This window comes from Patagioenas fasciata, chromosome Z (assembly GCF_037038585.1).
Source record: "Patagioenas fasciata isolate bPatFas1 chromosome Z, bPatFas1.hap1, whole genome shotgun sequence".
NCBI lineage: Eukaryota > Metazoa > Chordata > Aves > Columbiformes > Columbidae > Patagioenas > Patagioenas fasciata.
This window is the reverse complement of record NC_092560.1, coordinates 48,765,566-48,785,202: the sequence shown is the minus strand read 5'-3', so window position 1 is coordinate 48,785,202 and position 19,637 is coordinate 48,765,566. Positions and strand designations below refer to the sequence as shown.

At 39.1% G+C, this 19,637-nt stretch overlaps 1 protein-coding gene across 3 annotated transcripts in view; it reads left to right on the top strand.

The window, feature by feature from the left end:
* EPB41L4A (erythrocyte membrane protein band 4.1 like 4A) overlaps positions 1–19,637 on the top strand; it is a 131,198-nt gene that overhangs the window by 62,205 nt on the left and 49,356 nt on the right. For all 3 annotated transcript variants that reach the window (XM_071802872.1, XM_071802874.1, XM_071802873.1), the window contains 5 exons: positions 85–182; positions 3,133–3,253; positions 9,133–9,220; positions 12,641–12,729; positions 13,104–13,167. In XM_071802872.1, coding sequence (XP_071658973.1) covers positions 85–182; positions 3,133–3,253; positions 9,133–9,220; positions 12,641–12,729; positions 13,104–13,167 — 460 coding nt within the window. The remainder of the gene's footprint in view (positions 1–84; positions 183–3,132; positions 3,254–9,132; positions 9,221–12,640; positions 12,730–13,103; positions 13,168–19,637) is intronic.

Below are 19,637 nucleotides of genomic sequence, written 5' to 3'. Positions count from 1 at the left end.
TCTTCAGTAAAGTTGAAGATGATGGAACACGGTGCATCAGACTCAATACTGAAGTAATAAATTTGTTTTCTCTCTGTGTTTTAGGTATCAGTTTTTCTTGCAGGTCAAGCAAGATGTTTTACAGGGCCGATTACCTTGTCCAATTGACACTGCAGCACAGCTGGGAGCATATATAATTCAGTGTAAGTTCTTCTGGCCAACTGAAAACTAATTTCTTTTAATATCCTGCATTATGATTAATTTTAAGTGATGATTGAAGAATTCACTAACACTTTACACATTCATTTCAAAACAGAACAAAACTAGTATGACGGATTCATCTAAAGAACTGTAAGTAGATGACAATTCTGAACAGATAATATAGAAGCAATATAGAAGTCAATGTAAAGAAGAAACTGAAAAGGCAGTCTGAAGACTCTTTGCCTTGTTGAGAAATAGCATATACTTAGGACTTCATGACTTTGGATTGCATGGAGAGTATGACAAAAACTTCATCAGGAGGTTTACAGATTTGATGAGCTATTGGCAGCCTTCAGCCAACAAAGTCTGTCAAATAAAAGACTCTTTGAAAAATTACATTATGTCAATATGAATGTGCCTGTGCTTGAAGGGAGGATGTGTTTTGACCTGAAGTGAAGAATTTTAATTCTGTCTGTCATTTATCTGAATTTACCCACCAGTAGTTAGCTTTTCAGAAGGGGATGTTACATCCTGCATACTTGATAGATCTAGCAATCAATTAGAAATGAGCTGTCTATAAAGTAGTTATTCCTTTCACCCTACAGCTCAAACTCTGTATTCAAACACACTTGGCAATCAAAAATCATATGCTGAGCCATGCTGGGACCTGTATCTGTAATTTGTTCTAAGTCAAATTTAGATTTCTCATGAATGATCTGTATTAAGCAAAGATTATTTATATTAGTGGAGTTCCAAATTTGACTCAACAACACAATACAACATTAAAAATAATCCTTTCATTTCCATTTTACACAAGGCAGCATGACTTGTCTATGAAATGGCAGTGGACATTATATAGAATTTTATGGTGTGTTATATATGTTTCTGGAAAGATAAAATTTCAGGCATTTTTTATTTTTGTACAATTGTTTTTTAACTTCATTTTGATGTCTAAGAAATGCGACATCATACTCTGAAAAACTGTTTGCAATGTTCATTTCGCTTCACTGACATACGTGCCTTCCCTGAAAAAATACGGAAAGTATGAAGCAGGAAAATATGTAATGGTGGTGACATCTTCATTGTATTATAAGACATGAGTAAAAAGAATGAATTCTTGGCCTTTAGTCATTTTGTAAGGTGGCTAGAGTATGGGGAGCTGATGTTTTGGCATAAAGCCCTGTTCCTGTGATTCTAATCTCAGATATTCTGTTGAAAAACAATGAGGAAGCCCATGTGAGAGAGGAGAGTTAAAGCATTGCAAATATTTTATTCAGTGGGTTGAAGTTAGTCCTAGCAACAGCAAGCATACATTCCCCTTGACTCTATAAAATAAGCACTGTCCTTTTATTTAGAGCCTGCAGTTGTTCAAACTATATAAAGACACCTCAGAAATGCCTGTGCAGTTACTGAAAATACGAACCCAAAGCATCAGCACCACCATCAACGGCCTTTCCAAGGGTGCTATGCAGACTGTGCTTTTTTCTTTTCCAAACTGAAATGAAATGTGTTTATGGGAAATCAGTAATAGCCAAGAAGCTCTGCTCCTGTCATGGTATCAGTGGTGTCTTTCCTGATGGAGCTGGCAGCTGCCAAGATCTGGAGTAGCAGGCAAGGCCACCTCTTCTCCCGGAGCTTCTGCCCATGTCCTTCTCCAGCCACACTCCCTGCTTTCACCATTCAGGTTGTGTCTGGGTGTCACCCGTTGTCTCCAGGCAGATCCTGTCATGAATTATTTTCCTCCTTTTGTGGTCAATTCTGCAGACTATTATAGTGGTGATGGTGGAAAAATCAGTACCCATGGCACACTTTACAGAATATACCAGTTTTCCTATTGGGAATGCTGGAGTTGTTGCTGTTGTAGTTATTCATGCTCTTATTTCTGCTGTGGGCATGAACCACATTGTTTTTATGGACGTTTTCTACAAAAACTTCTGAACGTCTCTACTGAGCAGATTGTTGTCTTATTCTAGAAATGTCATTAAATTCTGGAAAGAAACATGAGTTACTTGATGAGTCTTTTTCTTCCTGGCTCTTGAAGCCTCCTTTGGCTATGTTTTTTGGCTTACGCATTGAATAGAAACCATCCATGGTTCCATCCATGGAACTTTTCTCAGAGAAGCCTATTTAGTTTTGTGTAGTGTTACTAAAAAATTGAAGTATTTTTGCAGAGTTTCTCAGATAGATGCAGTTATAGTTAAGATCAGTACAAGTGAGTTCTGACCAAGGTGTGTATTAATTTTATAATTGGATTGTGACATGTAAACTGACATGACTAATGTATGCAAATTCATGGTTGTTCCAAATATAATTATTTCAACTATTCATTAAATTATTTTTAAAAATTGTTTGGATTTTGATAGTGAGTTTAATGCTCAGGAAATATAATGATATTTTATTGAAAATGAAGTTTTGTGTTTCCTCACAAGAGACTTAGGAGGGCATACATCTAGATGTCTCAGGTTATTTGTATCCATTTGCATTCCCACACTGACATTTATGTTAGGAGTCTCAGCAAGAATATGGATCAGCTCTATCTATAATATTACAACTTATTGTGAGGGCATAGACAATCTAAAAACTAGACTTTTCTTCTACACTTGTTATACATATGCTGCCAAAAAATATAGGTAATCAAATTTCAACTTTACTGGCTTGGAAAAAAATATATCTGCCCCTTATAGAAGTGGTGGATTTCCTATCAAAACCTCTAGCTCTTTGAACTTTCCATTTCTCTTTTAAAGTGACTGAAGACATTTTTTCTTGGTTTTATGTGTGCTAATGTGAACAGTTCTATACTGTTTTTGCGTTTTTTAACTGACTACATGGTAAATTGACAGTCAGTTGCAAAGAGGTGGCTTGGCACCAATAGGTGGATTACTTAACATATTTTTTGTTTAACATGAAGCATTGAAAATGTGTAACATATCTTTTTTTTCATGTGTCCTGTAGCTGAGCTGGGGGACTATGACCCGTATAAGCACACTGCAGGTTATGTCTCGGAGTACCGCTTTGTTCCAGACCAGAAGGAAGAGCTGGAGGATGCCATAGAGCGGATACACAAAACTCTGATGTAAGAATTCAGTACTATTGGGAACTTGTCAAGTAAAATCAAATTTATAGGTGCTTGGTAGTAAGGGAGAAGCTCGTGGTGCAGAGTGGAGGTCTCTAGACCCAAGGAAAGAATACGGGGCATCCTGCATGTCCCACATAAACAGGAAACATTTTACATAATTGGAGTTGTTGGCTTAGGAACTGAGCGGGACAATAACTGGAAACACAATGTCTGTCATACCTAGGTATGGGTGTCTCAGAACCAGCAGTTTTAATTGCACTCCTGTTTCCTCCTGTTTTTTTACTTAAAAAGAATGAAATAAAAATCTGTGATTTCAGTTCCCAGTTCCAGGACAGATGGTTTGCAAGTTGCTTTTTATGTTCATGCGTCAGTTTACTGTCTGTAAGACAAGATTAGTAACATTTCATTTCTTCATAATGCCCTGTGTATTCAAATGAACTGTTAGGGCAAAACCAATTTTAATCTAGTAATGTATAGCAGCACTTGGTACCGTGAAGCCTCTATTTTCTTGCAAGATCATTAGCTGTGGTAATGAGGAGTGCTTGTAGCAACCTGCGTGAATCTTTGTGGGAGCAGCTCACATCGCAGGAGGTACCAGGAAAGTAGTTTGTATGTCCATGGATTAAGTGATAACCTCAGTTGCGACATCTACGTGAATTAAAGAGACAGTTTGGTTTTACAGGCATGAAGTTCTTTCATTTTATGAACAAATATATCTTACATAAGACATATTGGCAGTGGTCAATACAAAGGATTCCACTGTAAGAAAGAACATGTGATTTGTAAGAAAAAAAGTGGCAGCTAGAAACAGGCAGCACTGAATAAAAGTGCTGGTCTCTGGACAAAAACCAAACAAATTCCAAAACTTTGCATTTGACCTTAAAGCAGTAGAAACACAGGGTATCTTGTGGCCCTCAAAATAGTTTTGATTTAAACTGAGCAAGGCACTACACAAGTTCACAGACATTGAAACTGTACCTGATAACATTTCTCATGTATGAGAAGGTGCTGAGAAGGTGCAAATAAGCAAGAGTTATGGTACTTGGCAGGGGCAACTGTTGAAGAGTTTGTGGGAGGAGAATATTGCACTTCAGACAGGACAAAGGAGAACTGCAGAGATCCGAAACATGTCTGTCAATAGGCCCGGGAGATTCATGCAGTACCAATTTAACCTTCATCAAAGTTGGAAAGGACAGATACATTTTATAATAGAGATTGCAAAACTGCAATTCTCCAGCTTCCAGTTGTTGGAATACTAATCACCTTGGACACAAAACATGTGACTTGTATATGTATCATTGACATTCTGGGTAATCTCTGCCTGATGGTGGATCTCAAGATGCTGCTTTTGGAGCCTGTTGGTTTTCTGTCATACTGCAATTTGTACATACATTGCCTTCCCTTGATTATTTGTCAACAGAGTGAGAAGCTAAACTGCAATAAGGGTAGCCAGGAGACAAGAACTAGTAACCGCTGGCACAATTGATTCTGTCAGTATTTGAGAGAGGAACAACAGCAGCAACATAGAGAGGAAAAGCATATTAGTCTCATAGGGCAGTTGCGGCGAAGAACATAATTTCCAGTAAAGAAGGCAGAGTCAGAAAGTGATCCTGTGTGAATATAGCTTAAATACTGGATGCATTTGCAGCAGCTGTGTACGTAGTCTTCTTAAAGAGGCGTTTTAACTCTAATGTGGCCATACAAAAAATATAAAAATCTCCCCAGCAATTCAGAGCCACTGTTTGTACCTCCTACTTATCTTTAGAAATGACCTTGTATGTATGAAATACTTGCAGTGAGATTAGTTTTAGACTGAGGTACTCTTCATGTATGAATAACAGAGGCCGAACTGCCACTCACTATGTGAAAGCACTGCAAATCAGAGATATTTGGCTTCCCAATGTGCTGTTCCAAATATTAGACCATAGTGCCTTCAAAAATGCAAAACATGAAATTGGTTTTGAAAATAAAATACATGCCAGAAGTTCAGCTGTATATAAAGCCAAAGTAAACGTTTACTTGCTTATCTCCAAGTTCATGTTCCTGGTAAGTATAAAGAAGCCTGTTCTAACAAATCCAAGTTAGGTGCAACTCTGATATAACCATTTGTTAAGATGTGAACAGTAAAGAACATTTTATGAGTATGTTCATCATATGCTTTGTCAAATTAATGTAGAGATAATCAAAGCTAGCCATCTTGTATGTAGATCTAGATTTCTTGATTCTTTTGCTATAATGAAGCCACAGTCTGGATAGTTTTGCATGTTAGTGCTATTTGTGCCTTGTTTAATGAGAATAGGTATTAACTGACACACAGCTCTTCAATCTGTAATTGAACTCTGTGCCAGCAGCCACATCGACCTGAGCTTTCTCTTTCAGGGAAGAGAGTCTGTTGTTCAATAATTATTTCTGTGTGGTTGCCTGATGGCCCCATAGTAATTGATGCATTACAGAGAACCTTTTATGAAGTAAAAAAGTATTGGTTTTTTTCTGTTCCAGAGATGGGAAACTTTGTCACAGAGCATTTGTTTGGTTCAACATCACAGAGATTGTTTTTGGGAAATGAAACTTGAGATGAGTTGCTATGTACCAGGGCACTGATACTAAGCAACCTTCATTCCTCTCTCTCAGGTTTTTGTTGTTTTTAGTGTAGTAAATTGGATTAAGACCCATTTGCCTCCAAAAATTTATAACCTTGAAGATTAAATACAGAAGCTAGGGGAGCAGTGGTTGTGAAGAGGACTGATAACTGTTGTAACACTGTCTCTAGTGTTTTTATACACTTATTGATCTAGAACTCTGATACTCTTTTGCTGCCTGACTGCAGTTAGCTGTCAGGGATTTAGCAGCATCAGAAAAGATAGTGAAACTAAGGTACCCATTGCTAGTTCTACCTGACAGTCATCAGTACTGCCAGCAGTGACTTCTCCACACTTTAGTTAAGAAGTTTGAATCTAGAATGGCTGAGAGCATATCCCAAATTATCTCATGTACCAGAGACATTTGTAGGGACAGGTTTATGATATGGTTTGGAAGAACATTTTTATCCTTTCTGGAGTTCAGCGTGGAAGTGCAGGGCTTTTTTTTGCAAGACAGCTGTGGCACTACATGTAGCTTGCTTCTACTAGTTATGTCCAGATAAACTGGTTTTGGTTGCAGGTCATCTCTCAGATTTTTACATGGCACAACAGCTATTCAGAGATTCATTCAGGATTCAGTTTTTTGAGAAAGTTTCAAAATCAAAGTGAGGGAAGTCAGAGGTTGGGGGGCAGTTTCTGATTGCATAGATTCTCTGCAGCTTGCCTACTGTGATTGTTGTCCCATCTGGAAACCAGCATGACAATCCCAAGGTCAGATATCAGGGTGTGGTGACCTCATGTTGTCATGCACATCTGGCGGTGCAAACAGTGGCTTTAGGACTTGCAAGTGAGGAGGCAGATGCTCATGGTGCTGGAGGAGGGATGTGATTCCTCAGTGCAAATGGGAGAGCTTGTCTTGGCCCTCTGACATTGCCTGTTCCAGTCTGCAGCAGATCTGGGACTAACTGGTGCTTGCCATGTCAGCTGTTCATGCGTTTTGAATTGATTTTACATGCTGTCCGTGGGGCATAAGGAAAGCTAAAGTACCCCTGATATTATAGTTAGTTTTCAGAGTAGTCCTCAATATTGTTTAAAGCCATCAGTGGAACTGATGTCCATCTAAATGAGTGGTGCATGTCAGCTGCATGGCTATTACATTGCCTGCTCTGTCATTACCAACTGCAAGAACTGTTGTAGTTCTGAAGTGTATTGTCAGGCTGTATGATGCTGAGAAGAGTTTGTGTTTTCATACATGGTCAGAATGAAAAATGAAACACCCTTTGTAACGATGAGAATTCTTTCAGTCCCTGACATTCCCCCTCTCCTTCACATTCTATCTTTTCCATCTGCATTTGGGAGGATCTCTTCCTCTGGCTTCCACCTGTTTCTCTCAGAAGATCTAGGTCACATCTTTACTTCTTTTAGTAGTTTTGCAATTACACTTTCTTATAAAGTATGTACCATTGTGAAAAGATTTATACATGCACACACACTTATTTGACATTCAGGCCTTTTAGTACTTTCAGAGGTAGGTGAGAATAGGGATAAGCATATAAGCATTTTTCTAAGTATGGTCAGTAAGGAAACACTAACAGCAGTATTTAAATCGATGTTGCATTCTAGCACTGATTCATTAAGGGGGTAATCCATTTAGCTCAGGACTGAGACTTAGCCTGCCTGGGTACTCAGTAAGTCAATATTGCTCCAGTGAACATTTTGCTTACATTTCTGAGAGCCACCAACAAGATTTAAACAAAAACAAAAACTCAATAGCTGTGCAGTAAATTTTTATAGCAGAAGTGGATAAAAGACGTCACATGTGAGAGTGCTGGCATGCTGAATAGCCAGTGTTCTGCATATTGTGTATACAGAGGTGAATCACAGATCTACTGGGAAATCCAGGTCTTGAAGAAAGGGATTTTTCTTACAGGCATTAGTTCTAGTGCTTTTCCAGGAGTCTTTGGAAAGAAAGGCTAACACCTGACACAGTACCAGTGCTGCTGTGTGGATAAGATGCACTGAAGCAGCCCATCTCCCAGATACAAAGAAGGTATTTTAAATACCTGTACAACTACATTCATGCTAGCACTGCTGTTTCACATCTTTCACATTGAATGTGTTTTTTGCCTCGTCAGGCATAACACAAAGTTGGGAAAACCTGGAAGGTAGCTTCTAGACTGGAGAGAATGGGGAGACAAGAAGCGAGAATGTGCATATGGTAGGACTTTTCCAGGCCTAGAGTCAAGATGTTGAGCTTTACTTCACACCTTGAATTTGAAAGACAGCAAATGCAGTGAAGTGTTTCCCCAAGAGAATAGTCAAAGGATGAAGCAGGAGATGCATCTTTTTGAGTTTATATTTTCACAAGATGTGCTGTACTTTCTTGATAAAAGTCCGGTAGCTTTCACAGAAATATTAAAAAGGAGTAAAGATGAAAATGCAGCTTCAATTATTTCAGGCTTGCAACAGAGGGTCTTACACTTGTATCAACGTCAGTTATGAAGGGAAGAACAAATTAAATTTTGAGTCTGTCTGTTGAAGTCTTTAAATTTATTTAGTCTTTTTGCTCTTTTTGAAAGTAAATCCTTCATCAGTGATGTCAGATATGTTCTTAATAGCCAGAGTTTTTTTCTCACTAGTTTTCCCCTACCAGCGTGCAACTGATGGTAGTTTTTAACTGATGAATTGATACTTGCAGATAGGAAGTTAAACCGGACCTTTGAAACTGGTAATCTCATGAGACAGATTCCAGACTTTGTTTTCACAGTAGCAGACTTGGGTGTTACCAGTAGGTGTGGCTTGCTGTAGGCATGATTTTATGAAGACAGGAATATTTTATCTGAAGTAATGAAATCTGCTTTCAGACAGACATCCTTTGTATCTTTGGCACTGCTATGGGTAAATAGTACCCCAGTCAATCATTCCATTCCTGCTTTATTAATAATAATGTAGTTAGTGGAAAAAAAAAGTTACTTTGCATATTCAAACCTAAAAATGGGATGTCTGAAGTGTGTTTCTGACAACAGGGAAAAGATTAACCATTGTAGTGCCATACATTGTATACATGATAGAATATATCTGTGGTAGGATCTTACAGCAGGTGGGTTACTAAAAGTTTGTGCCTGCTGTCCAGTCTCAGTTGGAGTGAGCAGAAGTACAGTGCTGAAAGGATAATAACAGTCTAAACAAATGGTAGGAAGGGTTGTATACCTGTCCAGCAAATTGTATTTATTAATATGATCTATTTTAGTATGTTGACTGGAAGTGCAAATTTCTTACACAGACTTTTGTTCACAGGGGTCAGGTTCCTGCTGAAGCAGAAGCAAACTTCTTAGGGGTGGCTAAATCCCTGGAAATGTATGGAGTGGATCTCCATCCTGTTTATGTAAGTATTGTTTGAATATTTTGAACTTGGTAACAAAAAAAAAAAAAAAATCTTGTACTAATGTGGGGAAGGGTATTTATGCAGTTTAGTTGCTACAGGATAACTTGAAAGAAAACCCTGTACTTAAGAAATGCAAAGGAAGACACATTTACAAAATAAGGGGATTCATTTAGTTATACATACAGAAGCCTAATGGTTTTCAAATGCAAGGCTGTGATTCTGTTTCACCTATAAAAGACAATCAGTTATACTCTGGAAGAAAAAAATTCACCTAAATATGTAATCAGTCCTAGTGTCAGGAGAGATGAGAGAGGGTTATAACTTTTGTCTTTGGCACAAGAATTTGCACCTTAATGTAATGTGTAAATGACAGCAAGTGTGTCCTTAAACCTTTTCAATACTATTGCAATACCTAGGGTGAAGTAGCAGCAGCATGTCTGGCTTTTTTAATATTTGTTGTGAAGGTTTTGCTAAAGATCCAGAATACCTTTCCACCTTTTCTCTGTTGCATTGTGCAGCATTGGAAGTTGCCTCGGCAAAACCCTCCACTTCTTTTGTAGAACAGCATGGATGTTGAGATTGGATCCAAGTCATCACCTGGAGGCTATGTGCTCCTGGTGGAAACGTAGTTCTGTCTTGTTTGAATTATTGTGCTTGTGGCAGGTTTCTTTTGAATAAAAGAAAATCAGAAGTTCAAATGGGGAGATATAATGTAGATAGTTCATTGAGTTAGATGTCAGTAGTTTATAAAAGTCCTGACATCCTCAGTCAGGCAGGAGAGGTGCCTGAGGACTGGAGGAAAGCAAATGTCTCTCCAGTCTTCAAAAAGGGCAAGAAGGCAGACCCAGGTAACTATAGACCGGTCAGCCTCACCTCCATCCCTGGAAAGGTGATGGAACAACTTATCTTTGGCACCATCTCAAGGCATATCAAGGATAAGAGGGTCACTAGGGGCAGTCAACATGGCTTCACCAAGGGGAAGTCACGCTTAAACAACCTCATAGCCTTTTATGAGAACATAACGAGGTAGATAGATGATGGCAAAGCAGTGGATGTGGTCTATCTTGATTTCAGTAAAGCATTTGACACAGTCTCCCACAGCATCCTCATAGTTAAACTGAGGAAGTGTGGACTGAACGATCAGGTAGTGAGGTGGACTGTGAACTGGCTGAAGGAAAGAAGCCAGCGTGTTGCGGTCAATGGGGCGGAGTCTAGTTGGAGGCCTGTATCTAGTGGAGTCGGTACTGGGACCAGTACTATTCAATATATTCATCAATGACTTGGATGAGGGAATAGAGTGCACTATCAGCAAGTTTCCTGGTGACACCAAGCTGGGAGGAGTGGCTGACACACCAGAAGGCTGTGCTGCCATCCAGCAAGACCTGGACAGGCTGGAGAATTGGGTGTGAAGAAATTTAATCCAATATAACAAGGGTAAGTGCAGTCTTGCATCTGGGCAGGAACAACCCCAGGTTCCAGTATAAGTTGGGAAATGACCTATTAGAGAGCAGTGTAGGGGAAAAGGACCTCCGAGTCCTAGTGGACAGTAGGATGACCATGAGCCAGCACTGTGCCCTTGTGGCCAGGAAGGCCAGTGGCATCCTGGGGTGTATTAGAAGCGGGGTAGTTAGTAGGTCAAGAGAAGTCCTCCTTCCCCTCTACTCTGCCCTGGTGGGACCACATCTGGAATATTGTGTCCAGTTCTGGGCCCCTCAGTTCAAGAAGGACAAGGAACTGCTGGAGAGAGTCCAGCACAGAGCCACAAAGATGATAAAGGGAGTGGAGCATCTCCCATACGAGGAAAAGCTGAGAGTGCTGAGTCACTTTAGCTTGGAGGAGGCTGAGGGGTGACCTCATGAATGTTAATAAATATGTAAAGGGTGAGTGTCATGAGGATGGAGCCAGGCTCTTCTTGGTGACAACCAATGATAGGACAAGTGGCAATGGCTACAAACTGGAACACAGGAGGTCATTTCTCTGGAGGCATTCAAAACCCTCCTGGACACATTCCTGTGTAACCTCATCTAGGCATTCCTGCTCTGGCAAGGGGATTGCACTAGATGATCTTTTGAGGTCCCTTGCTATCCCTAAGATTCTGTGATTCTGTGTGTGAAAGGAAATAAAGAAATCAAGATACTACCAGAAAGTTAAGTATGTATTTCCTGATGAAAATTACAGAGCCTGCAATATGAAGTGGTTTTTTACTGCACCCTGTGGCTTAATTGTGTTCATGTACCATGCTCTGTGAGCCTCCCACCCACAAAAACTGGGGGAGTTACTGGAACAAGATTCAACATGATGCAACAATTTCATGTTAAATTAGCAGAGCCTGGAATTTTTTTTTTCTCATTGCTTTGCTTTGCTGTGCAATAAGAACCCTGCCTGAGTATTGAAGCAAGACTTGTAATATGCACAAGTCTAACCCATTAATATAATCGCTTCTATTTATATTACAACAGCAACAAAAGCCCTCATTTGAGACTAAAACTGCACACATGAAGAGATGCAGTTCTTTTCCTCATTTGGTCATATTAAAACAAAAGTTGCTTTTAGCTCTTAGTTGACTGAGGAGCACAGGCAGAGCTCTCCAGTTGTGCTGGAGCTTTGGCACATCAGTAGTCACGCAGAAGGACACTTTCTACACTCAGCCCATCTCACAGTTTATATTTTTTGCAGTTCCTGTTCTGCTGTTTTAGAGCTTACAGGGCTCTTTCTCCTTACCTCAAGTAGGCAGGTGGTTGAGCTTTTGCAACTGACTTTCTTTTAAACTCATGCACTAAGGCTTTCACTCTTTCAAGTTTAGCGTCCATCTGAGTTTGGTAACTGACTGTAAGTGGGGTAGGCGGGGGCCTTTTGCCACTTGGCAGCAGGGTTTTCACCCCGTTCTTTCCCAACACAGCTTGTGATTTGGATACTGACCTCAGGAGCGGTTTCCTTTGGACGAGATGATTCATGTGACTGCTCCTTGCGTGTCAGTACCCATTCCGAACAAACAAATGTTCTGAATCTCTCAAAGGAGCTACGTCACTTGGTAGCAATATGCAGGTTATACTATTTTAAGAGGGCGAAGGCAGCTATGAGGTTATGTTATAGCAGAACAGGTTGGAAAATCACTATTTGCCTTCAGCTTAAAGTCATGTTATCTATTGTATTTGTGTCTGAATAAAGAGCTTAGTTTCTGAGTTCTGGCTTTTTATTAAATAGCCAAAAGTAATTCCCTAAAAAAAAATAGTTATTTTTCTTTTTCACCATGGCATATGGAATCTCCTATATTTTCCCTCATTGCCATTTTCTCTTGCCCATTTGCACAGAGAGTGAAACACTATGTTCAAAGTCAGTCATCAGACTGACTTCACTAGACTTACTGTTACAGTGATACAACTTTTAACTGTATAAATGTAATATATTTTTATTTTCTAGGGTGAAAACAAGTCTGAATATTTTTTAGGATTGACACCTACAGGAGTTGTTGTCTACAAGAATAAAAAACAAGTAGGAAAATATTTTTGGTATGTATAATCTAAATGTGCAGTTTGTGCTAAAACAGTAACAGTGGTGCTGTGATTTGTGATACCTATTTGAAAGGGTAATAGTATCACTTAAAAAAATGTATACTTGGAATTCCTAATCTTTGTCTGGGCTATACAGATTATAAATTCTTTGATAATCCAAGTATTGAAAGAAATAGTTCACCTTTACCATATCATGCTGAAATGTTTGAATACTGCTAATTTTCTCCTGTTATCTGGTGCATATCTGAAAATAAAGTCTACTTCTGAATTCCTTTTTGTCTTTGTTTGAAAGTATATAGAACTTCATATTTTGTTATGCTTGAAATTAAAATCTGATGAAGTTCTATCTGTCTTTTTTTCCAATGTTACAGGCCTAGAATCACGAAAGTTCACTTCAAGGAAACACAGTTTGAACTTAGAGTCCTGGGAAAAGATGTAAGTTTTCATTTAAGCCTGAAAGAAAAAAAAAAAAAAGGTAATCTCAGGTCTAGTGAAGTGAGAAATTTTGTGCGTCCATCAAAATCTAATTTATTTTATTTACACTTACTACAATAAATAATCAATGTGAAATTAATTTTATTGATAGTTACTGCAAGAAAATTGCATTATCATCAAATATAGTATGTTCCTGATAGCGACTGCAGTTTTATTAAAGAATGAGGAGCAAGAAAGATTTTCTGTGTTTTACAGGCAAAGAGAGAGAACTCCAGCAGAACAGTACTGAAGTAGGAATTCTGTAACAAACCTTTATCATTTTATATCATGCTCTGTAAATTACAGTAGACTATTTCTACAATGCCTTGTTTATGGTGTTACAAAGTGCTTTTAAACTAGGCTAAATCCACAGTGAAGGCTAATCTTAACCAAAATGTGAATGGAGGAAATCTCATAAAGGTGTTACTCACAAGTAATTTTGCAGTTTGAAAACAGAAGCAGCCACATAATGTAGCTCGAAATCCATTTGTCAGAGTTTAAATTCATTGTGCTATTAGACCATTTGAGAGAAAACAATGTTGGTTCCAGTGGAGCAAGGATAGCAAGTTAATAGCAAGAGAAGAGGCTTTAAGATAGAGTCAGTTGAAAAAAAAGATAAATCTGTTTATCATCTATGAAGCATGTGTGGTACGGGGAGGAAGGGGAGAGTGTTGAGTATATAGGTAAAATTATGAAGTGTAAAAAAAAAAATAGTTGCAGTCAGTCCATGATTTTTGGTATCTGATTGAGTTGTAACTTTAGTTTGCTGAGTTATTTTTTGGAAGTACTTTGTAGGTCTCTTTGGAATATCAAGGTTGAAAGTTTATAGTATTAAATAAGTATTAACTTGCTGGCAATATTCTAATTTCCTGATTATCTGCCTATCTTCAGTCATCTATGTAGTCGTTGTTATTCTCATCCATGACTTTTGGTACATTTAGGTACATTTGGTACATTTAGGAGGCCATTTGGTACATTCTGGCAAATGTAAGTGTAGCCCTGACTAGTTGTCTTGCTTTTTTCATAGGCAGCATTTCTTGTGCCTCTGCAGATGTACTGACTAGTTTTGCTTTTGTTATCCCAGTGATTTGTTTCTACTTGGTGTGGTGATCTATGAGAATTTTGTTTCTGTTGGTGTATTTGTTGGAATCAGAGAGTTGTTTAAAGACTGGGGGAATGTTGGGAAAACTTCTCTCTATGTTTCATGTGAAGGGTGAATGACTGTTCATGTATAAACAAGTCCGAGTTTTACTTAGAGTGAATTGCATTGAAGTGATTCTGCAGTTTCTGTTTGATGTCACAAATGCATAGTGTTTGTCTGAATCGTGTGGAATTGTGGAGATTTAACATGCTGAGCAGAAAACCTGGAAGCTTTGGAAAACATGCTGAAGTTGAGACTGTGAATGTTGATGGCTGATGAACACTGTTGTGATTGTAAAGCAAATACTTTGACAGCAACTTGGTAATTGCAAGTCTTGACAGATACTTTTAGGAAATTGTTCAAGAGAATAGTGAGTACAAGGGTGTGTACCATCATTAAAATCTCCTTTGTAACTAATACTCATTGGAAGTGTTTCTACAGTGTTTCATATCCTAACAAGATCAGGAATGGTGAAAATAGCCCACAAAAATCTTCCTCTTATTTTTTTTTTCCAAACATTCAGGTGGTGTTACTCTGAAGAAAATTATTTATTAGAATAAGTAAACACTAGCCTTAGTCTCTGAATTAAAACCAATTTATGCTGTTCTGCACCCAGAGGAGAAAAAGCTCATCAGTTTATTTATCCAACTGTATGCTCTAATATTGGTCAAAAAATTCACAGATTTCTTCTGTCCCTCTGTTTTTTGGAATAAATGTTGTAACTTTGTCCTTCCATGTGGGACATGAGCTTACAGTATAGAATAGGAGAATAAACATACCATTTTCACTTCATCTTGCCTCCTGGCATATCACTTTATGACCCAGGGAGTTAACACTTTCCTTGTTTCAGATGTGGTCTACCAAGTCTGAAACACATGATGTGTGTCCCATTAGTTGGAGAGAAAAACAGGAAAGATATAGGAGTAGAAGAAATAATGGAAAATTTCCTGTGCCTTAGATGGAGCTTTATGGCATATAATGAAGGAATTAACGTCATGTAATAAGAAGAGCAGCTTATTTCTGAGTACATTGAGTGCTTTGTGTGAATCATGTTTTCCATATTGTAGTGAAAGCTCTGTGCAGGCTGGATTTTGCGGTGTGTTTCCAGACACTAGTTACTTTTATTCACACTTGGGGGTACACCTGCTCATCAAGAGGGAGCTGTTGGTGTGTTCAGTCTGATGGAGTGTTGCTCTTCCCCTGCATGAGGTTACTTGTGGTAAATTCTTTGTTCTCTATTTCAATAAATTCATCTGAGATTTTTTCAAACCTACCAAAAGACTTTGAATGTATACTTCCCACTAAAGGGGCACAAGTAGACACACTGATTTTCTTGACAGATGGCTGTCATGGCAGTCTAAATGTACAGGTTCATGTCCTTAGGCTACCTAAAAATACATTGTGGGGTGCCTGTGTCAGCCATATTTATGGCTGCTGAGTTTGTTTTACAGTGTTTTACTGAGGAAAAGACATTTGTGCTTACTGTCTTACAACAAAGTAAGGTGCTCTCATCTTTCCTGTTTCGTAGTGTAATCTCTTCATATCTCTTCCATGAGAACATTTCCTGTATATTTAATTGTTTCATATTTTTCCTGCTTACCTCTTGCTATTGTATGCAAGCATGACCATCAGCATTTTGGTTTTATTTTTCAGTACTTTGCTTATATTATATGTTTTCTCCCTGAGGCTACTGCTATTGCCATTTCATAAACGAAATACTGTCCTTAATATTTGACCATCCATGACTTATTCTCACATGGGAGACTAATGACCTGGACCAGCTGACAGAAACTCTTTTTTCAGTGCTGTTAATCATTGAATCAGTATTTTATCGTCCCCTGAGTGGACCCACGCTGTGAATTCTGAGCTTGAAATATGGTAGGCTTTTTGTGAAACTTCTAAGTAACAGCATAAAATTAAGAATCCTTCCACTGCAACGACTGCATAGAAGGCCTCCATGAACATGGCAAACAATCACAAAGAATTTTTGAAGATGCGGAAAGTGTATTTTTGTGCAGTTTCCTTTAAGAAGGAGAGAGGCATCTGATGCCTGTGCACAGTTCCTGGTAGCATAGATGTCTGTTGAGTAACCTTTCTGGAAATGATCCAGCAATACAGGTGGCTGCCAAAAGCTGCCCCCCACCCCCGTCAAATGCAGCAAAACAGAGCCTAATCACAATGGAGGCACTGTGTGGAAGTGGGTAATCGGAGGGGTGCACACCACCCCTCCTGTGCTTTCCCCGTGTGAGGAACACAACTTGCTTCCTAGATTTCTCTCTCAACTAAGGATATGAAACAAAATAGAGAAAAACATGCTTTGATGATTGTGTAGGCTGGGAACGTAAATGTAACAATATGCAGGAGTGAGAGATGTGGAGCTTTTTTGCCTGTAGGTACCAAGTACTTCTGTGCTGTTCCCCACAACCCCTTACTGTTTTCTGTAACTACACCTTTTACTTTGGCTGCACTGTCTGAACATGCAAGTGAATGATTTCACTCCTTTGCAGAGTTTATGCAAAGCTTCTGTACTTGTTACTTTTCATGTTTCTCTTTCACCAAACCAGAAATTGTTGAATGTGTAAAACGCCCTTTTTTTTTTTTTTGTTAAATATATTTTTATTTTTATTCTGAGAGAAGGGTTTTTCGTAAGTCTGAAATTCGTATTTTGAGGTATTTTGAAATTGGTTTTCTTTCAAGTCAGAATAAAACCCCAAACAGTGCCATTAAAAATGGTTTACATAATTTCAGGACATGCCTTCCTCTGCAGTCTTGCTTAGTCAGATAATAGGGCCCAGCTCAGCTGAATTAATAAGGTGAAATTGGTAAAGACTGTATTCAGGAGCAATACCAACACTGATGTGAGGCACTTCCAAGGCGCATAATGCTACCCATTCTGGTGGCTAAAACTTATCTGAATACAATATTTTTGTATTCTTTTAAATAGCCTCAGAAAACCCTGGAAATTTACTTTATTTTTTTTTTTAATCTGCTTTGTATAAGTGTCAGAAGCTTGAAAAATAATTACATTAATAAGGTGGTTCAGCTGTACCCCTGCCTACCCTATCACACACTGTATTCCATCTTGAGTTACAAGTTCTAGGCAAGAATTTTAAATTTTGTTTATTCCTCTCACAGTTTCTTGGGAAGTTTAAAAGATTTTGGAGAGATGTTCCTCCCATTCTACAGTCCAATTTAGCTTAGATTTGAATGGTTTAAGAAGTACAAATGACTTGTGTATAATTTACATTTGCACCCATTTAAGACAGAACGGTAGTGGAGGGTGGAGATGAGCAAACAGTGTTATTACGTCATATAGAACAGTTTTGGACTGTTTTAGTTGGTTGGGGGTTTTCTTGGCTTTTCTTAACAACATTCTTAGCAATGTTAGAAGGATTCTAAGATTGGTTCAAGGCTTGATAGCAAAATCTTCAGTAATGAACGTTTTTGAAGGAGAACTAGGATTAAGATTCCTGCGTAAATTTAAATTAATTGCCACTGTGTTACTGTCAGCATTTTATAAGTTCTTTAGTCTTTTTTTAAATTGGATGAGGCTGGGACGTATTTGTTTCAATCTTGACATGCTTCGTGCAAACTGGCATAGCATTAGTAATTTTAATTCCTGACTTGGGTAATGTTCTTAAAGATTGACCTTGTGTAACCAATGATAATACGTTGTCTGTTACATAAGCTATGATTGGTATGCATTATGTAAATATATAAAGACAGCATATTTCCTACTGGAGTTAACAACTGGTAGTATCAAGGTATGTACCTAACCTGGCAAAAAATAATGTTGCGAAGCAGTTGCTTCAAAGCTAGTATTAATATTTCTGTTACATGTACATGCATGTGTATTACTTGTGCATTCAGTGTGTTCTGTAATGGGGGTAATGGGGCAAGATCTCTCCTTATGCTATATTAATATTCAGTGCAACTAGGAAGAGTGGTCTGTGTGCTGGCAGGCTTCCTACTGTGGTTTTGGGTTTTTCTTCTGAATTTTCTGAGCCCGGATTGGTGGAAACATGTCTTGTCTTGAATTATGGCAGCTAAAGCCCGCTCTGAATCCTAGGTTTTCAAAACATTTTTGATCTGTGGATGGGGGCAGTGCTCCATGGAACAGGTGTTAAGTCTACTGCCTGTGGCCCTTTTATCTTTGGAGAAATCCATGAACTTCACAAACAAGTGATCTTACGGCCCCCAGAGGGAAGAACTTTCATTTTAGATTTGTGTCTTCTCTTCCAGGTGGACCTGAGCTTGCCTTGCATAGGCACTGAGCTAGCTGGGCATAAAGCAGCTCTGAGCTTGAAAGCTGCGTAATTGTACTGCCACAGCCAAGCAAGCTGGGAGCTGTTTGGAAGCATAGTGTGGGCCCCTGAGCTAGTACGTCAGCTCCAGCAGCTCCAGAGTTGTTTTGTGGTTAGGTAGAGCAATGACCTCTCTGACTTGTCTCCTTTGAAGGAATTAATAACACACTTTCAGTCTTTCAGTTAAGCGTGGGGAGGTTATGGTGAGTGTTGTACCAATTACCAGCTGTTTAGTGGAGATCTCAAAGGCGCTGCCAGATCAGTCTTCTGGTGGATTTGAGAGGCAGGATAAAATAGATAAGGGCTGTAGCTACCTGTGTGAATGCCTGTCTATTCATAACCTGGTAGTATAGTAAAACTATCTACATCTGACTGGAAGTTGGCTAACATGACACCCCTCTACAAGAAGGGCTGGAAGGAGGATCCAGGGAACTACAGACCTGTCAGTCTGACCTTGATGCTGGGGAAGGTCTTGGAGAAGATGATCTTGAGTAAAATCACATGGCACATACAAGACAGCCAAGTGATCAGGCCCAGTCAACACGGGTTTATAAAAGGTAGGTCCTGCTTGACCAACCTGATCTCTTGCTATGACAAGTTGACCCAACTTGTAGATGAGGGAAAGGCTTTGGATGTTGTGTACTTAGACTTCAGTAAAGCCTTTGACACAGTATCCCACAGCATTCTCCTGGAGAAGCTGGCAGCTCATGACCTGGATGGATGTACTCTGTGATGGATAAAGAACTGGCTGGATGGCCAGACCCAAAGAGTCGTGGGGAACGGAGCCAAATCCAGTTGGTGGCTGGTCAAGAGTGGTGTTCCCCAGGGCTCAGTATTGGGGCCAGTTCTGTTTAATCTCGTTATCAATGATCTGGATGAAGGAATTGAGTGCACCTTCAGTAAGTTTGCAGATGACACCAAACTGGGTGTGAGTGTTGATCTGCTGGGGGGCAGGAAGGCCATACAGAGGCATCTGGACAGGGTGG